Genomic DNA, 21,123 nt, shown 5'->3' with positions numbered 1-21,123 from the left:
GTGTTTTAACATTTAATCCACAAAATTACATTTATGTGACTGTTTCTTAGATTAGCTGCTTATTCCTGTCTTCTGTTTGCACCGTTTAATTGTGACCAATTGTGATTTACTTACAAGATATGTGAAACCACACATGGTGTGTGTGTGTGTGTGTGTGTGTGTGTGTGTGTGTGTGTGTGTGTGTGTGTGTGTGTGTGTGTGTGTGTGTGTGTGTGTGTGTGTGTGTGTGTGTGTGTGTGTGTGTGTGTGTGTGTGTGTGTGTGTGTGTGTGTGTGTGTGTGTGTGTGTGTGTGTGTGTGTGTCAATTGAAGTCATTTCATGTGTGTGTGTGTGTTGTCACTCAATTGAAGTCATTTCATTGTACTTGCTTGTCACAGCCAGAAAATTAACTCTTGAAATAGTACCGTTGGGTATTTTGGACTACTTTCCCTGACATTAGTTCATAAAAAATAAATAAATAAGACAACTAGAATTGTCTGCACTCTAGCTGAATAATATATTTATTATGTTATGAAACACTATCAAACATGAACATTATATTGAATCATCACAGAAAATCCTACAGTACAGATGTATCGCATAACATTGTTTCAAGAGTCAGAATAAATAAAGATGGCATCGTCATGCACTACAACACAAAATATTCACTATACACAAATGCAACACATAATCATAAACAACACACAGAGCTAGCTAGCTTCCACTCATCTGTCCTCCCCTTAAATTCATAAAGACTAGTTCTACTCTATGGCTCGACTCCTGATTCTTTCAAGTTCCTTACTCAGGAAAAGGAAGTGTGCTTTTTTCCTAACATGTATCTAATCTTAATTATATACATTTCTCGGTAGCCGTCACTAAATTGTAAACTAGATTAAGACGTACAAAACCCTACTGTGTGTTCTTTAGGGAGCTCTACAGGGACTCTATCAAACCTTTAGGACAAACATTTAATTCTAAAAGGAATGTAAATGTCAGTGAAGTTTGTATTTAAATGTAGACTACATTAGATAATTCTAATGATAATTATTCACTGAGTTACTTGGATACCTTTCTGTTTCACCCCTGTGAGCCAGTGGAATACCAGTTTATCTAAAGGTAGTTTCCTTGAGATCTATTTTGTTTCAGAGCTACAAGGGCTGCGTTTAAATTAGATTTAAAAAATAAAGAAAAAGTGATGATGATGCATTGACGTTGAATTCTAAACCGTCCCATTGCGTGAACACCTAACATAAGTGTAGCTACTATACACGTGATAAGCAGAAGATCTGATGGGTAAAGGCAACATGGGTAATGTCTGTCCACTTTGCGTTTAAAGGCCTGTCAAGTCACCATATTGCTCTTACCAATCAATCGAGCACTCCTAGAGCTACAGGATAGTGAAGGGGTAATTAAGTCGAATGAAGGATTCAGCATGAGATTTGACTAGGATCTGACGGACCGGCTCCTCTACGGCTCTTCCTGTAGAAACCACACCTCATTGCGGCGTCCGTAAGGCTTGAGCGGTGGGTCGTAACTGCAGCAGAAGTACTGCTTGCGCTGAAAGGGGGCCGTCTCGCCCAGCGTGCGTGTCAAACGCAAGGCCTCTGCTCGGTACTCAGTCTCCCCCGCAAAGCCTCCAAACTGCCTGCCAACAAAAAAGAAAGAGGTTTTTTTTAATTAGGTGGGTTGTTAAGAACGCTGGTTTAATGGGGGGAGGATGTGCACTTTTTACTGGATGTGTTGTCTCATTGGGATGGAACATGGACCCAAAAGACACCCATTAGGAAAAGGAATATATTAACTCCAACAAACAATATTGAATTTCAGTAGAAACCTCATGCTCATTATCTCTGTATGTATTAAATGTATTAAAGTCGTGTTCCTCGTGTAATGAAACACTTTAAAAGACACTTACAGAGTGTAGACTGTCATGCCGGGCCGATCCTCGATCCTGATGGCACTGTCTGTGGGAGTCGGGGGGCTTATTTGGTAGCTGGACGGGATGCGGATGGCAACCACCAAGCGGCGAGACAGAACTCCGTCATTCCGTGGGTACACCGTGATGATGATGGGGGCTGCTGTACCAATGGCCTCACCTTAGAGGACAGCAGTGTCCCAGAGTCAGGGAGTGAGTTTATAAAGGGGGATCGGGGGGGAGAAACAACCTGAAGCAATCCACCCGAATCTAAAGGTCAGGAGTTGGGGGATTTTTGTGTGGAGAACATAATATCACTATGGAAATAGCAACTACGGGCTGAAAATACAACAGACCTAAAGCAGGGAAACATGACCTCAAAGGACATGAGTGTTATCCAGATTTATCCTCCAATAAAGCTAGGCCATTTCAAATGAGAGAGCTCAAACTGTTGCAATAGTTAGCTTACGCAAAGGGAGGATGGAGACATCTGTTGATCCCATTGTTTATGCTGATTAATTCAGCTTCAGGCTACCGGTAAGACTGGTCACCATTTCAATTAAATTAAGTGTGATTCTTCTCTGTTTTTCTTTCTATTACATTCCATAAATTAGTACTCTTGCTTCATACTTTTCTGATGGGCCTACCTTGTTCGTTGCTCCCGCCGATGTACATGAGCAGCTTCCTCACCAGCTCCCCCGTCACTTGGTCAAAGGATCGTCCCTCAGACGCGACCACAGCGTATTTGGCCCCATCGTACCGCCGCACCTCAAAGCTAACTCCATCCTGGGGAGAGAAAATGGAAAAATCCAGGGGGTTGTTGAGGCATCAGCAGACCAACCACAGCTACACATTGTTGCGTGCACATATGCAGATATTTATTTTATGCACATACACTCACACAGTCGTTCTCTTCCTGGGGATGGGTGTACTGGAGAGGTTAAACTCAGATGTGATTCACCTCTGACACACTGATGTTGACAATCTGCTCCAAAAGGACGAAAAAGCCTTGAACTGGCGGAGTAATAACTCAGTGTGTCTTTGTGTGTGACCGCACACATGTGGGTGTGTGAAAACCAATGTGGGCAGCCAAATAATGAGATGCAGAGGAAACGTATTTACACTGATTTGATTTGGTTTCTTCTTCTGCTCTGCAGGGTTCAGTCAGCCTGCAGAGAATAATGGCCGAGAGATGTCTTACATAACGCACTCACACACACACACACACACAGACACACATCTCCCCGCCCCCAGACACACAGCTTCAACAGATGCAACAGTTTTGCATTAAATATGTATTTGAGTGGGGCGAATGTGGAGCACGGTCACTCAACTGTGCTGCTCAGCTGAGCGATAAATTTAATAGGTTTTGAAGGAATCTGGCCAAAGTAGAGACTGTGATGCAGGTTTCAAATACGGCTCCTCATCCCACTAATGTGATTACTGTGTGTACACCTCCGTGTTTGTTTGTACGATGTCTTTGAGCATTTGACTGTAATGTCATTATGATTCGTTCTCCTTACAGTGTTTACCATCAATCTACAAGAAGCTTCTGTCAAATATACGGTTCATTAATTTGCAGATAATGTGTTTTTTTCTTTTCCTAAATGAAACCAGCAGCAAAAAAGACAGTAATGGAAATACGCTCCGGTCTTCATTTCCACTGCATATGCTCATTCCTACGTTGGCTTCTCAAAATGTCATGGAAATGATTTTAATGTTTTCCAATTTCTATAAGTGTGTTATATCTAACTAATCTTATTCCAAATCCACCCCAGTTGTAGCTCACTCACGAGGTCCTGTAATCAGACAATGCGGCAGTACTCCTCCCACTAGCACAGACAGGATGGCACTATGTTATCATGGAGCTCTAACTTGTGACAGGTACCCAGGCTCCTGCATAGTTATTATAAGGGTTCTGCTCCGAGTGGCCTGTCAGCGGGACCACCATTAACATTGTGTACTGGTGACATACTGGGACAGAAGAGCCAAACTTCAGTTAAGCAGTGCAATTAATATGTCTCTACTGTGTGTGTGTGTGTGTGTGTGTGTGTGTGTGTGTGTGTGTGTGTGTGTGTGTGTGTGTGTGTGTGTGTGTGTGTGTGTGTGTGTGTGTGTGTGTGTGTGTGTGTGAGGTTGTGTGTGTTTAGCTGCTGCATTCTGTCATCTTCTACAGCGATAATTATTCTGTGCCTGAGGAGAGTGCACAAAAGGCATTATCAACAATGTGTTAAATTGCCATTTCATGTTCTGCTAAAATAATCCTCATTCATTAGCAAACTTCTAACTGAACTCCGCCTAGATGTCACTGTTATCCTGTTGTGTATGTGTGTGCATAGTTACGTGTGTGTGTGTGTGTGTGTGTGTGTGTGTGTGTGTGTGTGTGTGTGTGTGTGTGTGTGTGTGTGTGTGTGTGTGTGTGTGTGTGTGTGTGTGTGTGCCCCGTCAACTCCTCTGTATTTTATGTCAGTTTTAATTAAGAGTGTAGGGTGTCAGAGTCAGGCGGCTGCTGCTGCACGGATCAGGTGACAAGCTCTGATTTCAATACCGGCTTCTTTGAACAAGTCAGTCAGGTCCAGAGATTTGATGAGGCTCAACCTCAAAGCTGTCTACTTAACACGTAGAGGACGTGTACGGGCCCTGCAGTGACCTTTGACATCATGCTGCATTTGGATCCGTGATAGAAATGATAGATCATTAATTATAATCTTTGTCCTAAAATGTGACTATATAAATTCGGAATCATTAAAACCCAGTTATTTGTACACAAAAAAATATCAGGTTGAGACAATAGCTGTTCGTGGTCAGTGTCAGAACAGATCCAACTTCCTGTGTGTGTGTGTGTGTGTGTGTGTGTGTGTGTGTGTGTGTGTGTGTGTGTGTGTGTGTGTGTGTGTGTGTGTGTGTGTGTGTGTGTATACATGTGTCAGTTAAGGTCATTTGATTCCCTGCCAGTCCTCTTTGTCTCAGTCTGTGTTCCTTTGCGTTCAAAGGTGAGCTGCTATCCAGAGATAAACACACAAAGCATCTTTTAAACCCCATGCCAGCCGTGACATTACAAGGCTACATGCACATTTACAGTAGTGCACGAGAGAAGATCCTCGAAATGTCTGTTAGGCGTCGCCTCAGTCAACAGCACACATCACTGGTTGTTTACTGGAATGTAAGTGTGCATGTGTCAATTAACGGTAAACCCAATACACATCGACATAACAAGAGGTGGGGGTGAAGGGTGCTGACATGGAGAGGGCACGCCCTTCCTCCTCGATGACGTCAGGTGTCCATGGTTCAGTGTATCAGTGTACACAGCCTTGTCCTTATCTGAGCTGATGGGTTCACCACCATCATGTCTGATCTGCAGCCCTCTTCCAGAGCAGGGGTCAGGTAGCGTGGCCCCTGTGGGTTACACTTTGGCACACATGTAAGACATCTCTAATGTCATGATTGGAGGAAAGAAAACAGTGACCCTCAGCGCAGTGTGTGTGTGTGTGTGTGTTATTGTCTTAAGGTTAAACCAAACTCAAACGCATCACCATGCTGCAGGTTTGCTGATTGGCAGAGGACCTCCGGCTGCATCTCTATAGGTCAACAGCAGTTCACTGACAGGCTGTTAGTCAAGGTTACAGAGGTTCTGAGAACGAAAAACACCACTAAAGTCAATGACTGATGTCAACCAATTGCCACAACATAACCAAGTTAGTCAGCTGGATGAGATTATGAATGCAAATAGAAGGATAAACCGTGCGCCTGTTGGGTGCAGCAGGACTACTCATCCATGGACAGAGTCTCCAGAAGCTATACAGATATCAGAGTCGTGTGTCTGACAGGTGTTACCTTCGTTTCACTGCTGAGCATCTTATATTCCGTCTCCTCGGTGTTTCCGAACAGCGAGTTCTTGAGCATGCCGAACATGTCGCTTCGGCCGGGTCACCTCTCCTCCTCCTCTGTTGTGCGTCCTCCCTTTTTCGTCCTTGTGCTTATTTTTTCTTTTTTGCACGACCACTTTTTTCTCCTAAACAACAACAACAACAATAACAACTTGATAAACGAGAGGTCACAGTAAGAGGCGCAGAGATCTCCCTCTGGAGGAGAGAGAGCACCTTGTGTCCTCCAGACCTCTCAGCAGACCTCTCAGCAGATTCCCGTTTCCTCTTCGGAGGCAGAAGTTGGTGATGCTGACTCCTCCACCCCTTTGCCAGGAACAAATCATCCTCCTCTGTGACGGGTGGAGGAGTGTCTCCGCCCTCCTCCGCTTTTAGTTTTTTCCTCTTTTAACCACGACGCTCGCTTATATCACCACCTTTCACCCATTTACATTTAAATTCACCTAAAGTGGGGGGGCACCAAGCTCCCATCAGATGAGTTCAGGTTGCTGCTGACATTAAATATACAGTGACATGCTGAAGCACTTCCCTGGTAAGAGATGCTGCGTCTCCCCAAATTAGACTGACCTCCAGTTCCACTCAGCCTTTATTATGGTTCCCTCTCATTCTGTTTGTCATGGCTGTCTGCTCCAGGATGCAGAAAACAGCAGGGAGTGGAGGAGCACATTTACATCCTGCTTTTTTGTGCAATATAAATTTTAACACAAGCTGTTAGTTTGTCAGGATGCATTGGAGGGCTTTGTTTGCAGGGCTGACTGTGTGTGTGTGTGTGTGTGTGTGTGTGTGTGTGTGTGTGTGTGTGTGTGTGTGTGTGTGTGTGTGTGTGTGTGTGTGTGTGTTGGGTCTTACTCCCTGTGTCACTGTGCATTGCTTTGCTTTAGGGTCAGTCTATTTAAATTCACACTGAAGGCGATGTTAGTCACCACTGAGGAGAAACGAGGAAACAGGAAGGGCAGATTTCATGAAAAGAAAAAATAGTGGGATGGATAACACTGGGTCAGGAAAGCTGATGTTCTGTATGAGGGAGCTTGTGGACAGAAGGAAAAGGTGACAGAGACAGAGAGCTGGCTGTAGTGCTGTGATGATTTGAGACTTTTCTACCAAAGACTGAAATACCCTGAATGTGATGTTTAATTAACTACAGTATCATAAATACCTACAGAAAGACTCATCAGCTTCATCAAGCTGATGTTTATTGCAGGGCTATTTTATAATTTTACTTTGGATTTATATGTTTATGTTTGTAATTCATCCAAATGCTCACGCATACGGAAGCATGAGGGTAAAAAACAACTGCCAGAAAGGCAGTGTATGCTTCAGTGGACAAACTAAATAATCCTACAAACAACTTTGCAATATGCTGTGACAATAAAAACATAAATTCAACAAGCCCATGTGACTTCCCAATATCACATTCAGTCAAATAGACAACGTATGTCAAATATTCTTAATGAGTTTTATTCATCAACATCTGATGAGTAAGTCTGATGCATGAAAATGCAGCAATATGTGTTTTTCACTTACAGTTTATTTGATATGTGAGCAAGTTATTTGTTAATGTGTTATAATGTGTGATCAAGTTCTTAAAATAACTCAGAAAGCGTTGAAAACAGTGACTATATCTAAATGATTCACAATGAAAATGTACTAGCAGTCCATTTGTATTGTTGCTTTAGGAAAATTGTCAAAACACAAACAAACTCAGGTGTGGACTAGCTGTAGTATATTTACAGCTCAACAACATATTTATTTTAATCATATTATACATTTTCACAGTTGCTTCAAATACTCTCAGATCAGATAATTCTCATAATGATCATTAGTAGGACAACACAACAGGAATAAGTCGAGTTCCCTCAAAGCTATCCGTGATGGCCCGATCTCCAGTCAAACATTTATCACTTTACAGTTTACTTTCATGAGGTGAAGCCACAGAGAGGTCATTATGAAGAGTGTACAGTTTTTCTTTGCGCCCTCCCATGTCCTCACTTCTCCCAGCCTTTCCCTCCTGGCTGAGTGGGCAACCTGAGCCCCACTAGGCCAGCCGATTGTTCTATGCTGCGCTCTCCTTTGCCGTGGTACGTGTTGTGCAGGGCCATGTGGGTCCTGGTAGAAGCCAGCAGACACAGGTATGTGTGCGCGTCGTGGCTTGCCTCCTGCTGGGCACGGCAGTACCTTTCTCCTGTTACCTGTGAGAGGGGGAAATAAAGCAAAATATGTGACGATCAAATGATGAAGCAGATCCTAACAGTGGACAACAGGCATGTTTTTGCTTTGTTCAGTAAAACAGTCACCATATAGAAAAAATAAATCAAGTTAACATTCATGTAGAAAAAGCCTTAAGGTCCAGCTGGTGGACAACTAGGAGTTGGCAATGATTCCATCGACAGACTATGTGACATAAACAAATGTGTCCGTATCTCAGGCTTCACTGACAGATTTCTTCCTCCATCAACCGTAACGACCACATGGACAGTAGGCATTGGTACAGTCCCTATAGAGTCCCACATATGCATTACAGTGCCTTGGGGTCTTTCCAGAGCTGGGACAAATACACCCTGACAAGCTAGAGTCGCTCCAAGCTATTTTGCTTCAGTGACTGCTCATGCATTAGACCAGCCTGGTGAGCCATGCTCTCCCAAGCATACATAAAGCAAGCTATGAGCCTATATGCTTAAGCAGATACACTGTGTTTAGAAAGTGTGGTTGTAATCATTCAAATAAACATATAGGTAAATGTGAAAAATGTAAGGATGAGTGTGGGCGTGCAAAATGACTTCTAAACAATCCTACAAACTTTGTTAAGCTTCAGAGGTGTCTATTTATTCCAGCGAATGAGTACAAATACCTGGCTTAATAATTTAAATTACATTATTTTTCTAACTGTATTCAGTGTAGTGCAGGAGGCAAATTAATGTATTGTATTTATTGTCTGTGTAGTTGTATAGTATGTGTATTTATTGTCTGTGTAGTTGTATGTATGTGTATATTGTGTATTGTCTGTGTAGTTGTATAGTATGTGTATTTATTGTCTGTGTAGTTGTATAGTATGTGTATTTATTGTCTGTGTAGTTGTATAGTATGTGTATTTATTGTCTGTGTAGTTGTATAGTATGTGTATTTATTGTCTGTGTAGTTGTATAGTATGTGTATTTATTGTCTGTGTAGTTGTATAGTATGTGTATTTATTGTCTGTGTAGTTGTATAGTATGTGTATTTATTGTCTGTGTAGTTGTATAGTATAGTTGTATTTATTGTCTGTGTAGTTGTATAGTATGTGTATTTATTGTCTGTGTAGTTGTATAGTATGTGTATTTATTGTCTGTGTAGTTGTATAGTATGTGTATTTATTGTCTGTGTAGTTGTATAGTATGTGTATTTATTGTCTGTGTAGTTGTATAGTATGTGTATTTATTGTGTAGTTGTATAGTATGTGTGTGGCGTTAGCTCCGGGCTATGCTAACGCTGTTAGCCGCTAACGTTAGCATGTCCTTCTACTTCGGAGTCACCTTGCGCTGAACTTCTGCCTCTGCAGAGCACAAAGCAAGCAACACGCACACTCCCGTGTTGTGCGGGGTGTTCACGCAACCCAGAAGGTTTTTATTTATTTTAATTGAACTAGCAAAACGGTAAAACGTTATTATTTAGCTACGAGCTGCCCTGTTAGCTAACGCTAGTAGTGGTAGCTAGCTCACTCGGCTAACTTGAGCTGGGACCAAGTTGGTGGAAAACTCACCGTATTCTTGCGAAACTGGTCCATTACATAGTTGTAAGCAAGTGACCGTTTATAAGTGTGTCCTTGGATGGCACGTAACTCTTTAAGTATTCCTCTGCAGACCCGTAGGGGGGATGACAGCGAGGCCATCTCTGGACGGTGTTGTGACCGTGGGACGCAGCCAGGCATGCTCAACCTATCCCCGCACAGTCGATCGAAGTACTGTCTGTCGACCACAAGGTGGCGACATAACCCACTAACGTCAAACATGTTATTCTACCTGGAACAGTTTTAAGGTCACCTGGATTTAACCCTTCCATGCATACAGGTCACCACAGTGGACAGCTATTCAAATGTTGTTTTCTTGTATATGCATGGGTTTTGATGGCATAGTTGCACAGCCACTACAGTGAGCGCTATTGTACATTACATTATGACCATCATGTCTATAATATATGGTTTTCTTCAATGATAACATCTTTCTTAAAGTGAATCATTACATTACAGTCATTTAGCAGACGCTTTTATCCAAAGCGACTTACAGGAAGTGTGTTCAACATAGGTATTCAAGAGAACTACTAGTCACCAGAAGTCATAAGTGCATCTCCTTTCTTAAACAAGCATCTTAAAGCATAAACCAGAGCAAAAGTATAGTGCAGAGGCAGATTACTACGAAAACAATAATTGCAACAGACTAATACGAATATAATAAGTGCTACAAACTACTACGAATAGGATAAGTGCAGTAAACAAATACGAATTCAATAACTATTGTAGTGGCTGATGTGCAACTATGCCATCAGAACCCATGCATATACAAGCAAACAACATTTGAATAGCTGTCCACTGTAGTGACTGTTGAGTGGAAAACAAGAGAGACTTCTACACCAGATTCATCTTAAAACAAATGTGACATTTATTGTAGGATAACAGGAGTATATCGCCCAGCAGTTATACGTGCACGGGCCTAGCAGTACTGAGAAGTTCAGCTACTAAAGGGCGCTTAAACAGAGTGCGCATCATGTTATATAGGTTTTATGAGTTGAATATGATAGGTCCAAAAAAGAGGAAGGCGGCTCTTGGTTTAGACTTTTAGACTTTCTGAGGGCCTCATCAGTTGGTCGTAAAAAGGGCCTCTGTTATCTGGTTTCTCTGCAGTAAAAGCACATTCCTTCTTTAAGTGTCTCTGTTCTTTTCCATCGTACGATCAGGCACTAGAATGCCCTGTCCGGAGTATTTGACCTTCTAAGAGAACTCATAATCATTTACCGCAATGTGCACAGTGATAGTGTGATGTGAAAGCATAGACAAAATATACTGTGTTTGAGATTTGTATGTGTGCATTTATACATATGAATGTAATATTTACATGACATGACCTTTATGCATGAAAGGGTTCATTCAAAAATGCACACATATTCTGTTTGTAAACTGTAGTTGTGCAGCCTAATGGGATGTTCAGCTGTTATGAGTTTATTTGTCATCTAGTGTTCACCAAACTAATTCCACCTTCCTTATCATCTCCTTCACCAGCTCTGAGTTCAGTGGTCCCTGGTCGTAATCCAGCTGTAGGAGCCCAGGGTGCGAGCACGTCAACACGTCACTGGTTCACATCCAATGATAACACTTGGAAGCACTGCCGTTTCTCTCCAACTGCTGTGCAAGTGTTTAAAGTGCTGAAACAGTAGCTCCACTGATTGCAGTGGTTGTACTGAGAGCTTACATGTGCATAAGTGTGTAGATTAATTAGTAACATAACACGTAAGCTCTCTGGTTAAACACAGGGTAAATATAATGTCAACGGTTACATTTATTGCCACTGTTGTCCAATAATTGTTCTTTATCCAGTTTTATCCAGTTTATTGTATTTTTCAAATTCAGGTTAACAGATGTCTGAAATGTGTGGAAAGGTCATGCAGAGCCTCCTGAATGGTTCAAGGAATCCCAGGGCTGACTGTTTTGGGGGGGGTCCATTCAAGATTGGCCAAGAAGGAGAAAATCTTCAAGGCGACATGGATTCCACCTTCAGATACATTGTAAGGTCATTTCTTAATGTGCTTATGCATGATTCAAATACTGAACAGAGCCTGCCTGAAATGTTGAAGGATTTCACTCAGCCTCACATAGGCCACCTGTCACTGTAAGTAGAATTGGGCTTGAGTTTGATTGTGAGTTAAGTAATTACTGTCTGATAAACGGGTCAGCAGAGGAGACGGAGGGGACTGTGGAGACTTGTAATCATATTTTCTTTCCGGCTCTGTCAGCATCTCTCTGTCTCCCTCTGCCTCTTTCCTCCCTTTACTATAAATAACAATAAGGGAATACATTGACAACAACTTATTCCCTGATGACAATGAAACAAAAGAGTCCGGTTTACCTCACTCTCTTTGTGGCTATAAGCCGTCTTGCGAATGTGGGCACGTCAGGTGAAATGTAATGGTTTTTATATTTCAGTAAATGTTGGTCACTTGCCATGGCATTCCTGGTTTTTACAAGGTAAAACATTTAGACAGAGACATAACTAATGTGCAGATACGCTGCAGTCTTTGACCACCTATTCTTGTGTGCTGCTAGCTTTGATTTGGACACTTGAGAGCGGTCATCTGTCACCATAGCAACACTGAGTTTAGCTGAGTGCAAAATGCAGAGGAAAGGACCGGTCTGCTTTCACAACTCGAACCAATCTCAAACCAAACATTCCTTTAATGCTTTCTTCGGATTGTTATGCAGGGAGAGCGTATAGCGTGAAAGGTAACGGGGCTTTGTCACACACAGGAACAAAGCTCAGCTCCAACACTGAACCAGTCTGTAAGTGGAAGTGGATTAAACTCACATTGTGCAGTTGGAGGGACACTGCAGCGAATCATTTGCCCTTTCGAGGTTAAACTGTGAGGCGTTTCATTGAATGCAGGTCACAGGTCATCAGACTGGTTGGTCCAACACTACACTATATCATCCCAGTGTTTCCAGTTAGCTTGTGTATTGATGATTGACTCTAGGGGGAGCCAGTCTCTTATCAGTTTAACACACCGGTTTGGTTCCTCGACATTTGTTGGAAGAGGCACCCCTCTCTCCCTCTCTCACTCTCTCCCTCCTCCTCCTCCTCATCTCTCTCTCTCTCTCTCTCTCTCTCTCTCTCTCTCTCTCTCTCTCTCACACTCTTTCAATGAATACTAATGCAGCGAGTGGGCCCACCTCCCTTCCTCCCATCTTTTTCGCAGGGATGGGCGGGAGAGAGGGGAGACATAGCAATTCCAGCTCAGTATCCTTCCTCATGAGGCAGGCAGCGCTTGACTAGCAGCAGCCCACCAATGCCTTTTTTTTTTTGCTCCCACTGAGCAATATCGGTGATACTGTGCGCTGCTGCCGCAACAATGTCTAACCTGTGTGAGTGGCACGTGATATCAGACCAGAGTTGAGAGAGAGGAAAAGGACATCTCTGTGCCTCCTTTTTTTGTGTCATCTGGATGGGAAGTCTTTTTTGGGAGGAGAGACAGAAGAAAGCAGAAGGCAGCCGGGGAAGGGGAACAACTGGCACTAGCCAATCCCCCCTTCCACACATAGACTGGAGACAACGGAGGCCACTGGAGTATTTGCTTTTATCTTTCGTTTTTTGTTCTTTTTTTTCCTCATCGCGCTGCTGGGAGGTGCTTTACCTTTTCATTTGCTTGCTCTCTCGGTCCTCTGTCTTCTCATCTATTTTGCCATTTACCTGGTCAACAATTTCTGCTATTTATGAGCCAGACAAGGAGGGAGAGAGAGAGGCAGAGAGACAGAGAAAAGGAGAAAGAGAAAGAGGAGGGGGATTTTTTCTTTTTTTTGCCCCCTATATTCTCTTTTTTTTCGTTCCCTTCATTCATTCGCCCGTCCCTCTCCATTGCTATCACTGCCAACCTATTCTATCCCCCGTGCAGCCCACGCTCCCTCCTCCCTTCACTGCCTCCCTCCGCCTCCTCCTCCTCCTCCTTCCCACCACTCCGCTTACTGTCCACCAGTAACTTTGGCTACTTTTTGACTCCACCAGTGTTTTAATTTCCTTGCTTTAAAACCCCTCTTTATAGAGACATTTTAATTGGCTTGCTTGCATTTTCTATTTATGCCTTTTTCACTTTTGTACCTTTTCCTATTTCCTATGTCCCCCTTCTCTTTTTTCCTCCTACCATCCTATGCATCTTTTTTGGGCGATTCTTAATTCTAACCATAGGTAGGTCTATTTAGTGTTCAGTGTCTGTCTCAAAGTCTTTGTTTCTTTTCTGTGTATGCAAGGTGTTTTGTGAGGGGTGCACATATATTAGGCACACCTTGAAATACACGCGCACACACACACACACTGGCCTACAATCTGGCTCTGGTATAACCATGGCTCCCCTCCCATCCGGCTCTCAGCTGATTCTTGCCTCATGCCATGTCATCCTCACGTCACACTCCCCTTTCATACTGTAACATCAGTGTTTTCTGACTTGGTTTTTTCCTCTTTGTTCTCCTCAAACCAAGACCACAACGACACATCAAGCAAGCACCGTCTCCAGTCGTTATCACGGAACCACATTTTGGTTGCCTCATATCTATGTTGTTGCACAAAAGTCTGTCCTTCCATTAAAAGCGTCTGAAATGCCCCTTTGTCACACACCGTCCTCCTCACATGTCCTTTTTTTTGTTTGCTGTCATGCACATTGAGTGACGTTCAAATTCCACATTTGGTCCAGTAGAGGGAATGTACATTGTGATCAAACCGAGGTGCGTTTAAGTTCTCCTCGCTACATGTTCGTTAGGTGAAGGTTAAACCGAGCAAAGGCCTAATTCATGAGCAACAACGAAGGCGCTGTTTTTTTTTCAAAGCGCCATTGTAAGCCAGCACTCGTCCGTTGTGTCGGGGTGTCATCTGTGTTTATACACTCCCTTTGCTTCCCTTTTCTCTGCCCTCCTTTGCTCTCTCTCTCTCCTCTCCCTTGCTCTCCCTCCCTCCCTCCCTCCCTATCTTTCTGAACTGACTTATTCTCGCAGACAGACACACACAAGCACTCAAAGAGAATGGACTAAAAACAAAAACTGGCTTTTATCATACAGAGGATTTTTTTCCCCCTTTTTTTTCCTCCACCATAATTTTCACTTTGCTTTAATCTCTTTAATCACCTTTTTGTTTTTTCTCCGCATCTTTTTTTTTCTCCATCACTTCCATCCTCTCACCCCCTCTGAATTGATCCACCTATTGATTCATATGTTGTCCCATTTTCGTCTTTTAATTTGCCATCGAAGAAATTGTCATGTCCTACCACTCACACATCATTGACTTGCTCGCATCAGACAGGAGTTGCTGATTATTTTGCGTTTTGGTGACGTAATTTTGCAATACCTCACCTCGACTACTTCCTTCTATTGAAAGACAAAGGGCAGATTATTCATGAATTATGTTTTGGCATTTAAGAAAAACAGACGACAAGATGGCTGGAAAGAATTAAGCTGATTACAAAGAAAATTAATTATTTGTGTGTGTGTGTGTGTGTGTGTGTGTGTGTGTGAGAGAGAGAGAGCTACAGAGAGGCACAGCAGCAGACAGATGCATAGCAAAGTGAAGCAAACCACACAAATTATTTCCTTGTCCATCCTCATTTTTTTTATTTTTTATATTTCCACTTTTTTTTTTCCTGAAGGAGATTTAACGCATCTCCTCTTCATTACATGAAGATAATGGGAAGTGGGACTTTTGAGCGGCCGTCACCATGATAAAGGCACTCTGGATTTAGCTGTTTTCCTGTGGAATTACCCTTTAAATCCTGGATTTGATTCCAAACAAAAAAAATAATTAACAATAATTAAAACTGTCCCAAATTCTGGGGCTCTCTTTTTGACTTCTTTTTGTAATGGACTGAAGCTGATTGCAATATTCCTTTTTTCAACTATTGAATCTTAATGGGATTTCACTAACGCGGATTAAAGACTCAAGACACATCTTTGTCTATTAGTTGATGTAACAGCCAAGATTGTTACAATTTCTCCAGCCTACAAAATCCATTAGATTTAATGTTTCTTAATGTTAAGGGTTAAATAGGTGAGTACGGCGCTTTGAATCCACACATGCTGTTGCTGTTGCATGTTTTGGATGATGATTAATTGATGTAGATATTCGTCTTCATATTTTTTTTGTCATTAAATCACTATTTTTGCATGTGTGTGAGGGGGTGTAAATTCAGTGTGTGTGTGTGTGTGTGTGTGTACTGTATGCACGTTGAATGGATATTGTCGGATTATCAGAGATCAGTAATTTCCCTCGCACTTCACCATTTATCCTTTGTCGTTGTCTTTTTTCCCCCCATGAGCCTTTAAGTCTATTTCTGACACATTTTATCCATGTGAAATATAGTCACATGCGTACACAAGGATCTGATAATGTTAAAAAATGAACTTCACATGTGGGAATGAATCTCCGTACTTCATGCTCGGTTCTGTTCTTATTAGCCGCTCTACACCTGATGGAGTAGCCACTTCTGCCTGTCAAATTATCTGTTCAGTTCTGCTCCACACACTTATTTAAAGGGAGTGTGTGTATGTGTGTGTGTGCGAGCGCTGGCATGAGTAGAATATATAGGCAGTTCAATAAAGTAATCTACATGAAGAGACAGGCTGCATTGGCCTTTTCTCAATGCAATTATTTTTATCTGTCGTTATTTCAAAGAACAACACAGTGGTTCACAGCGGGAGGATGACAGTAGATCTCCTAGTGGACTGTGTTGGAATGAAATCCTGAGTATGTCTGCAGCAAAATGCAATTCACACCCACACACACTCTCTCTATTTCTCTCTCTCTCACACACACACACACACACACACACACACACACACACACACACACACACACACACACACACACACACACACACACACACACACACACACACACACACACACACACACACACACACACACATAAACATGCGAACACTTTATCCATCTATCCATCATAGGTGCATTGCAGACTGACCCCTTTTCTCTGATTAACTTTCCCATCATTTAGTTGACAGCCGTTTGGTTTCATACAGTGTGTGTGTGTGTGTGTGTGTGTGTGTGTGTGTGTGTGCGCGCACACTGCACAGTCAAGGTTAGCAAAAGGTACCTGTGAAACCCACCTGGGACCTGCTCCCATAACCGGGGACCATTACCCATCCTGCTCGGTGCTCTTGGCACACATGTGACCCCTGCAGCCTATCTGCAGATGGGCACTTAAGCCCAGGCAGTGTGTCAAAGCTGTCACAGCTGCCACGCTGCAAAATGGACGTCTCGGGTGCAAGCGCTGCCTCTGACACATGGCTCGCCGCTGCCTTTTCTTACTGTAACGATCACAGGAATAGTACAGCTTTCATGAACGGGTGGAACTCCTGTTTCTGCTGTCATATTGTTGAAAATGCGGACGAGCTAGGCGGAAGCAAAATGGACGGTGAAATGAACGTTTCGTCCCACTTTGCTGGAAAACTGTAGTTGATATAGTTGATTGGACTATATTGGAGCAAAGGATGCTGATTAAGTTTTAAAGGGACAGTTCACCCTAAAATCAAAAATACATATTTTTTGTCTCACCTGTTGTGCTATTTATCAATCCAGATTGTTTTGCGGTGAGTCGCCTAGTTTTGGCAATAATGTGGCACACAGCTGTGGTGCTCAAAGCAGAGAGATAAGAGGTGAAGCTTTGTATTTCTTTTAATTTTGGGGTGAACTGTCCCTTTCGAGAGAAGCTGGGTGAGCAATCGCCGTCAAATTGACCAGTTTGGAAGATGGATATGGTTGAGCTTCACTTCCATGCAAATGTAGAGGTGATTTGTTGGCGACCATGGCGCACGCTTAGCTTTTGGTCAAGTTCTGGATCATGAACCCATAATTTCTCTGACGAGAAACAAAAGAATGCACATTTGAGCTTAATCCAGTGAAAGTAGCATCATATATTTTGCTTATTGCTAATTTAACGTCCCTGCCAAAAGGTGACATCGTAGTTAATGTTCGTTCTTTAGTGTAATTCTAAGAGTAAAAGTGTACCCTCATTCTAAATGAATAATGTTTGTGTAAATATGGCCACCGAATTTTATTGAACAATAAATCAGTTGTATTTGGTGACCGGGGCACCGGCACATATTTCAAGCCTCCTGCCAATTTTTAGTGTTTGAGAACTGCTCGACGCCAGAAGCTTAACGCGGAGAACGAAGTCTGCCAAAAGTCTCCAAACAGAGCTTAAGAGATTTTCACAGGCACCGTGTTTGCAGTCGTCATTGATAAACAGGCCAGGAGAGGAGACAGCAGGGGCTGAGGAGATTCATAATCCCATCCCCTCTTTCCTCATGACTCCCTCTCTGTCTCTCCTCCTCCTCACCCATGTGCTACCTAATGAGACGACAATACAACTCCTGGCTCTGGCATCTGCCTTAATGAAACCAGCAATAACACTCTATTAGAGATCTTATCTTGAAATAACTTCCACTCCGTGCCGTCCAGGGATTGATGAGGTTTAAGTGAAACCTAAAGCATGTTAAGATGATCTGGAGACTGCTACTGTTTGTGTGTGTGATGCTGCGTGATGACCTCGTCCATCATCTTGTTAAACGAGCCGGTCGGAGCAGCAGAGCCTCATCCAGAGCTCCTAACTTTCTGCAGTGTGTGCGTCCGAATCCTGTTCAACCATTAGAGAACGAGCAGGGGGCCTATGTGGGGCGACTTAAAAAGTACATCTCGATTTTTTCATTTATTTTTATTTTTTATTGGCAGCATATTCACTTCAAGCGAGCGGAATATGGGTCATGATCTGATATAAAAAGGCTATTCAATAATTCATCTGCGCTGATTAAGAGGACTTGTATCGACGCAGACACTGTCCATGAGAAGGAACGGGAGCACACACACACACACACACACACACACACACACACACACACACACACACACACACACACACACACACACACACACACACACACACACACACACACACACACACACACACACACACACACAGAGTGTATGGAAAAAGCAACATTTAGGCCCCTTTTGTGGGATTAGTAGAAGCTGAGAAACAAGCTAAAAACTGCCTGGGCGTTTCAAGAGAGCAGCGTAGGCCTTCTTTGATGTTTTTAATCTACTGTACGTTCACCCCCTTCTGTTTCATGTGTCGAACACGTGACTGGCTTGTGATTACATGTCGCCGAGAGTGTGTACATGTTGTGTGTGAGTTTGTGTGAGGGCTCATCAATCTATTAAATATGAAAAGTACAATCTGTTACCCCGCAGAGACTGGTTTATTATTCATCGACATATTTCAATTAATCATTAATTTACCTAAAGTATGGCCCACACTCTCCCCTTCAATTCAGACACTCATATAGGCCCCTGGTGGGCAGTGTGTTCACGGTACATGAGTTATAATCTGGATTAATAGGAGCTATTTATTATTCTTCTGATCTACATGCTGTAGTTTAGGCGATTGTTGGGGATGAAGGCAGAGACAATTAAGTACTGCAGTACATTTGGAGGAAATGTATAATTTATCATACTGGGCTGGATAGTCCTCAAATCAGACTGTTTTATCCCCACACACACACACACACACACACACACACACACACACACACACACACACACACACACACACACACACACACACACACACACACACACACACACAGTTCACTCAAGAAATTAAGGAGAGGAATGGCCCACACACACAGTCGATTCGTATTCTATAAACAATAATACAAAAAGCTGTGCTCAGATTGAGGCGTGTGTTTTAAATTCCCCTCACTTAATCTGAATGTATTAACTCAATAGGGGAAGCGGGTCAGAGGTCACACACTGCCAAAGCGCAGCATGGTTTTATTGGAGTCTGCCGGACTGCGACCTGCTCCTAACCCCCCTATCCTCCCTGTTCCCTTTGCAATAACAGACTGGCGGACGTCAGAAAAAACAAGCGGCGCCAAACATCTCTTCGGAGGAGCGAAGGGGAGAACAGAAGCGAAGCTGCTCCTGTGGAGTACAATTACCTTCGAAATTGCTGCTTTAACCTCTTGACCCCGTCGTGGATTTTACCTAAAACTGCTGTGAGTTTCCCAACTCCTCGTTCGCAATCAACACTGACAGGAATATGATGTGGGGGAGAGATAAACGCTCAACAGCGTAATTCATGAACATCTGTATTTGCTTCAACAAACCCCACAAGCCTAATGATGTCTCCTGGTAGAGAGGTGTAGTTCAGTGAATCATGGAGACTAGAACCCAGTCGTTTTATAAACTGCAGCTTATTGGAGCCAATAAACCTGGTGAGGTGACACATGAAAATGATACATTTCAGGAAGCGTTAAGCGGTTTCATTGTGTTTAGAGCCTTTTAAAAAATATTTAAAATAAGATCATTTTTCTGCATTTACCAGTCAGAAATGTAAGTGATGCTCTTTTCACCTGTTATGTTTAATGTTTGCACAGTGAGAGAGACAAACCGCTATGAGAGAAATCTTAATATTTTAAGATACAATAGCTGCTCACAATCAATACTCATGTTGTCTTTTCTCTCGTGTTTTGGTTGCAGTTCAGCCTCCCTCAGTCTGAGGCTATGAGAGGGAGAGAGGAGTCCCAGGCCGCACCATCATGCTACTACTGAGACGCTGGGATGAGACTTTGGCTGGCAAAACACAAGGTAAGACAGCGTTGATGCACGAGGCCGCTATTAGTTTTTCTGCCGTTGTCCCTGCAGGGACCCCGCTGAAACATCCCGTCTTATCTCACCTGTGTGTGTTTGTGTGTCTGCTGCTTCCCTAAGCGTGCGCCTTTTCTTAGAGCTCAGTGATGGATGGTCTAAAACTTCTAAAGGCTTTTTTTCTTCTTTTTTTGTTGCTCTGTGTCTCACGCCAGCTTTGCTTGAGGGTCAGGATAATGGTTCAAGGTGGAGCCTGCAGATGAATGGTTTAATCCTGGGTTTTTAGCACAGTGTGCACTTTGATCAGCGGCATGTGTCAGTGCGCGGACGTTCCACCCCGACCCAGCACCTATCGACTATCGGCTTAATTTGCATGGCTCTACAGGCATTGATCAGGCAATTAAAGGATTTGTTGGATGAGATTTTTTTGTGGCAGGAGCGTGTGACCATTTGGATGTGTTTGTGCTCAAGCTTCATTCGGTATTAAGGAGGGAGAGGGACGGTATGTTTTGTGTGACAAGATAAAAAGGGGGACAATGGTTCTCTCTCTGTCCCAGGACCAAATGACACAGAGACAAAAGTATTCGCCACAAGGGCCCATGAGAGGCCATTTTCATATCAGTACATTCATCCATTCATCTCCTCACTCCTCGATGCTAAGCTTTTCTTTAAATTTGTATTATTGCTCTCATGTTCTACCACCTTTCTCCCTCTAGCTGCCTCCCCCTTTTCTTCCCCTCCATCCTTCCTTAGCTCTTCGTCCCTCCCCATGCGCTATTAATCAGCCGTGACGTTTAGGAGACTGAGCCTCGGTGCAGATGAGCAAGATTGAGAAACGAAATGTCTTAGATTTTTTGTTTTTTTTGTTTTAATGTGAGGCAGTGGTTGTTGTGGTGCGTTGGGGGTGATGGAGTGTGTGAACACACTGCAAATGCTGCCATCACACAGTTACTGCTTTTACTTTA

General features: G+C 43.0%; 2 protein-coding genes across 2 annotated transcripts; both read right to left on the bottom strand.

Moving 5' to 3' along the window:
- Positions 1–1,446: 1,446 nt before the first annotated feature.
- Positions 1,447–5,806, bottom strand: LOC129099163 (heme-binding protein 1-like). The gene is made up of 4 exons (XM_054608343.1): positions 5,729–5,806; positions 2,542–2,680; positions 1,895–2,075; positions 1,447–1,624 (listed from the first exon to the last, which is right to left on the bottom strand). The coding sequence occupies exons 1-4, from the start codon at positions 5,804–5,806 to the stop codon at positions 1,447–1,449; spliced, it is 576 nt and encodes a 191-aa protein (XP_054464318.1).
- Positions 5,807–7,679: 1,873 nt separating this feature from the next.
- On the bottom strand, positions 7,680–9,697 carry fmc1 (formation of mitochondrial complex V assembly factor 1 homolog). The gene is made up of 2 exons (XM_054608079.1): positions 9,515–9,697; positions 7,680–7,967 (listed from the first exon to the last, which is right to left on the bottom strand). Exons 1-2 carry the CDS (start codon positions 9,680–9,682, stop codon positions 7,764–7,766), a joined length of 372 nt encoding a protein of 123 aa, XP_054464054.1. The 5' UTR covers positions 9,683–9,697; the 3' UTR covers positions 7,680–7,763.
- Positions 9,698–21,123: the final 11,426 nt, after the last annotated feature.

This window comes from Anoplopoma fimbria, chromosome 11, assembly GCF_027596085.1.
Source record: "Anoplopoma fimbria isolate UVic2021 breed Golden Eagle Sablefish chromosome 11, Afim_UVic_2022, whole genome shotgun sequence".
NCBI classification, from domain to species: Eukaryota; Metazoa; Chordata; class Actinopteri; order Perciformes; family Anoplopomatidae; genus Anoplopoma; species Anoplopoma fimbria.
This window is presented reverse-complemented; position numbering and strand designations above follow the sequence as displayed.

Coding starts and splice junctions, on each gene's coding strand:
- fmc1 (XM_054608079.1), bottom strand. CDS start 9,682: ATGCCTGGCTGCGTCCCACGGTCACAACACCGTCCAGAGATGGCCTCG. Junction 7,968..9,514: donor ACCAGTTTCGCAAGAATACG/GTGAGTTTTCCA, acceptor CCCCTCTCACAG/GTAACAGGAGAAAGGTACTG.
- LOC129099163 (XM_054608343.1), bottom strand. CDS start 5,806: ATGTTCGGCATGCTCAAGAACTCGCTGTTCGGAAACACCGAGGAGACG. Junction 2,076..2,541: donor CGGCGGGAGCAACGAACAAG/GTAGGCCCATCA, acceptor CTGTCCTCTAAG/GTGAGGCCATTGGTACAGCA. Junction 1,625..1,894: donor GGCATGACAGTCTACACTCT/GTAAGTGTCTTT, acceptor TTTTGTTGGCAG/GCAGTTTGGAGGCTTTGCGG.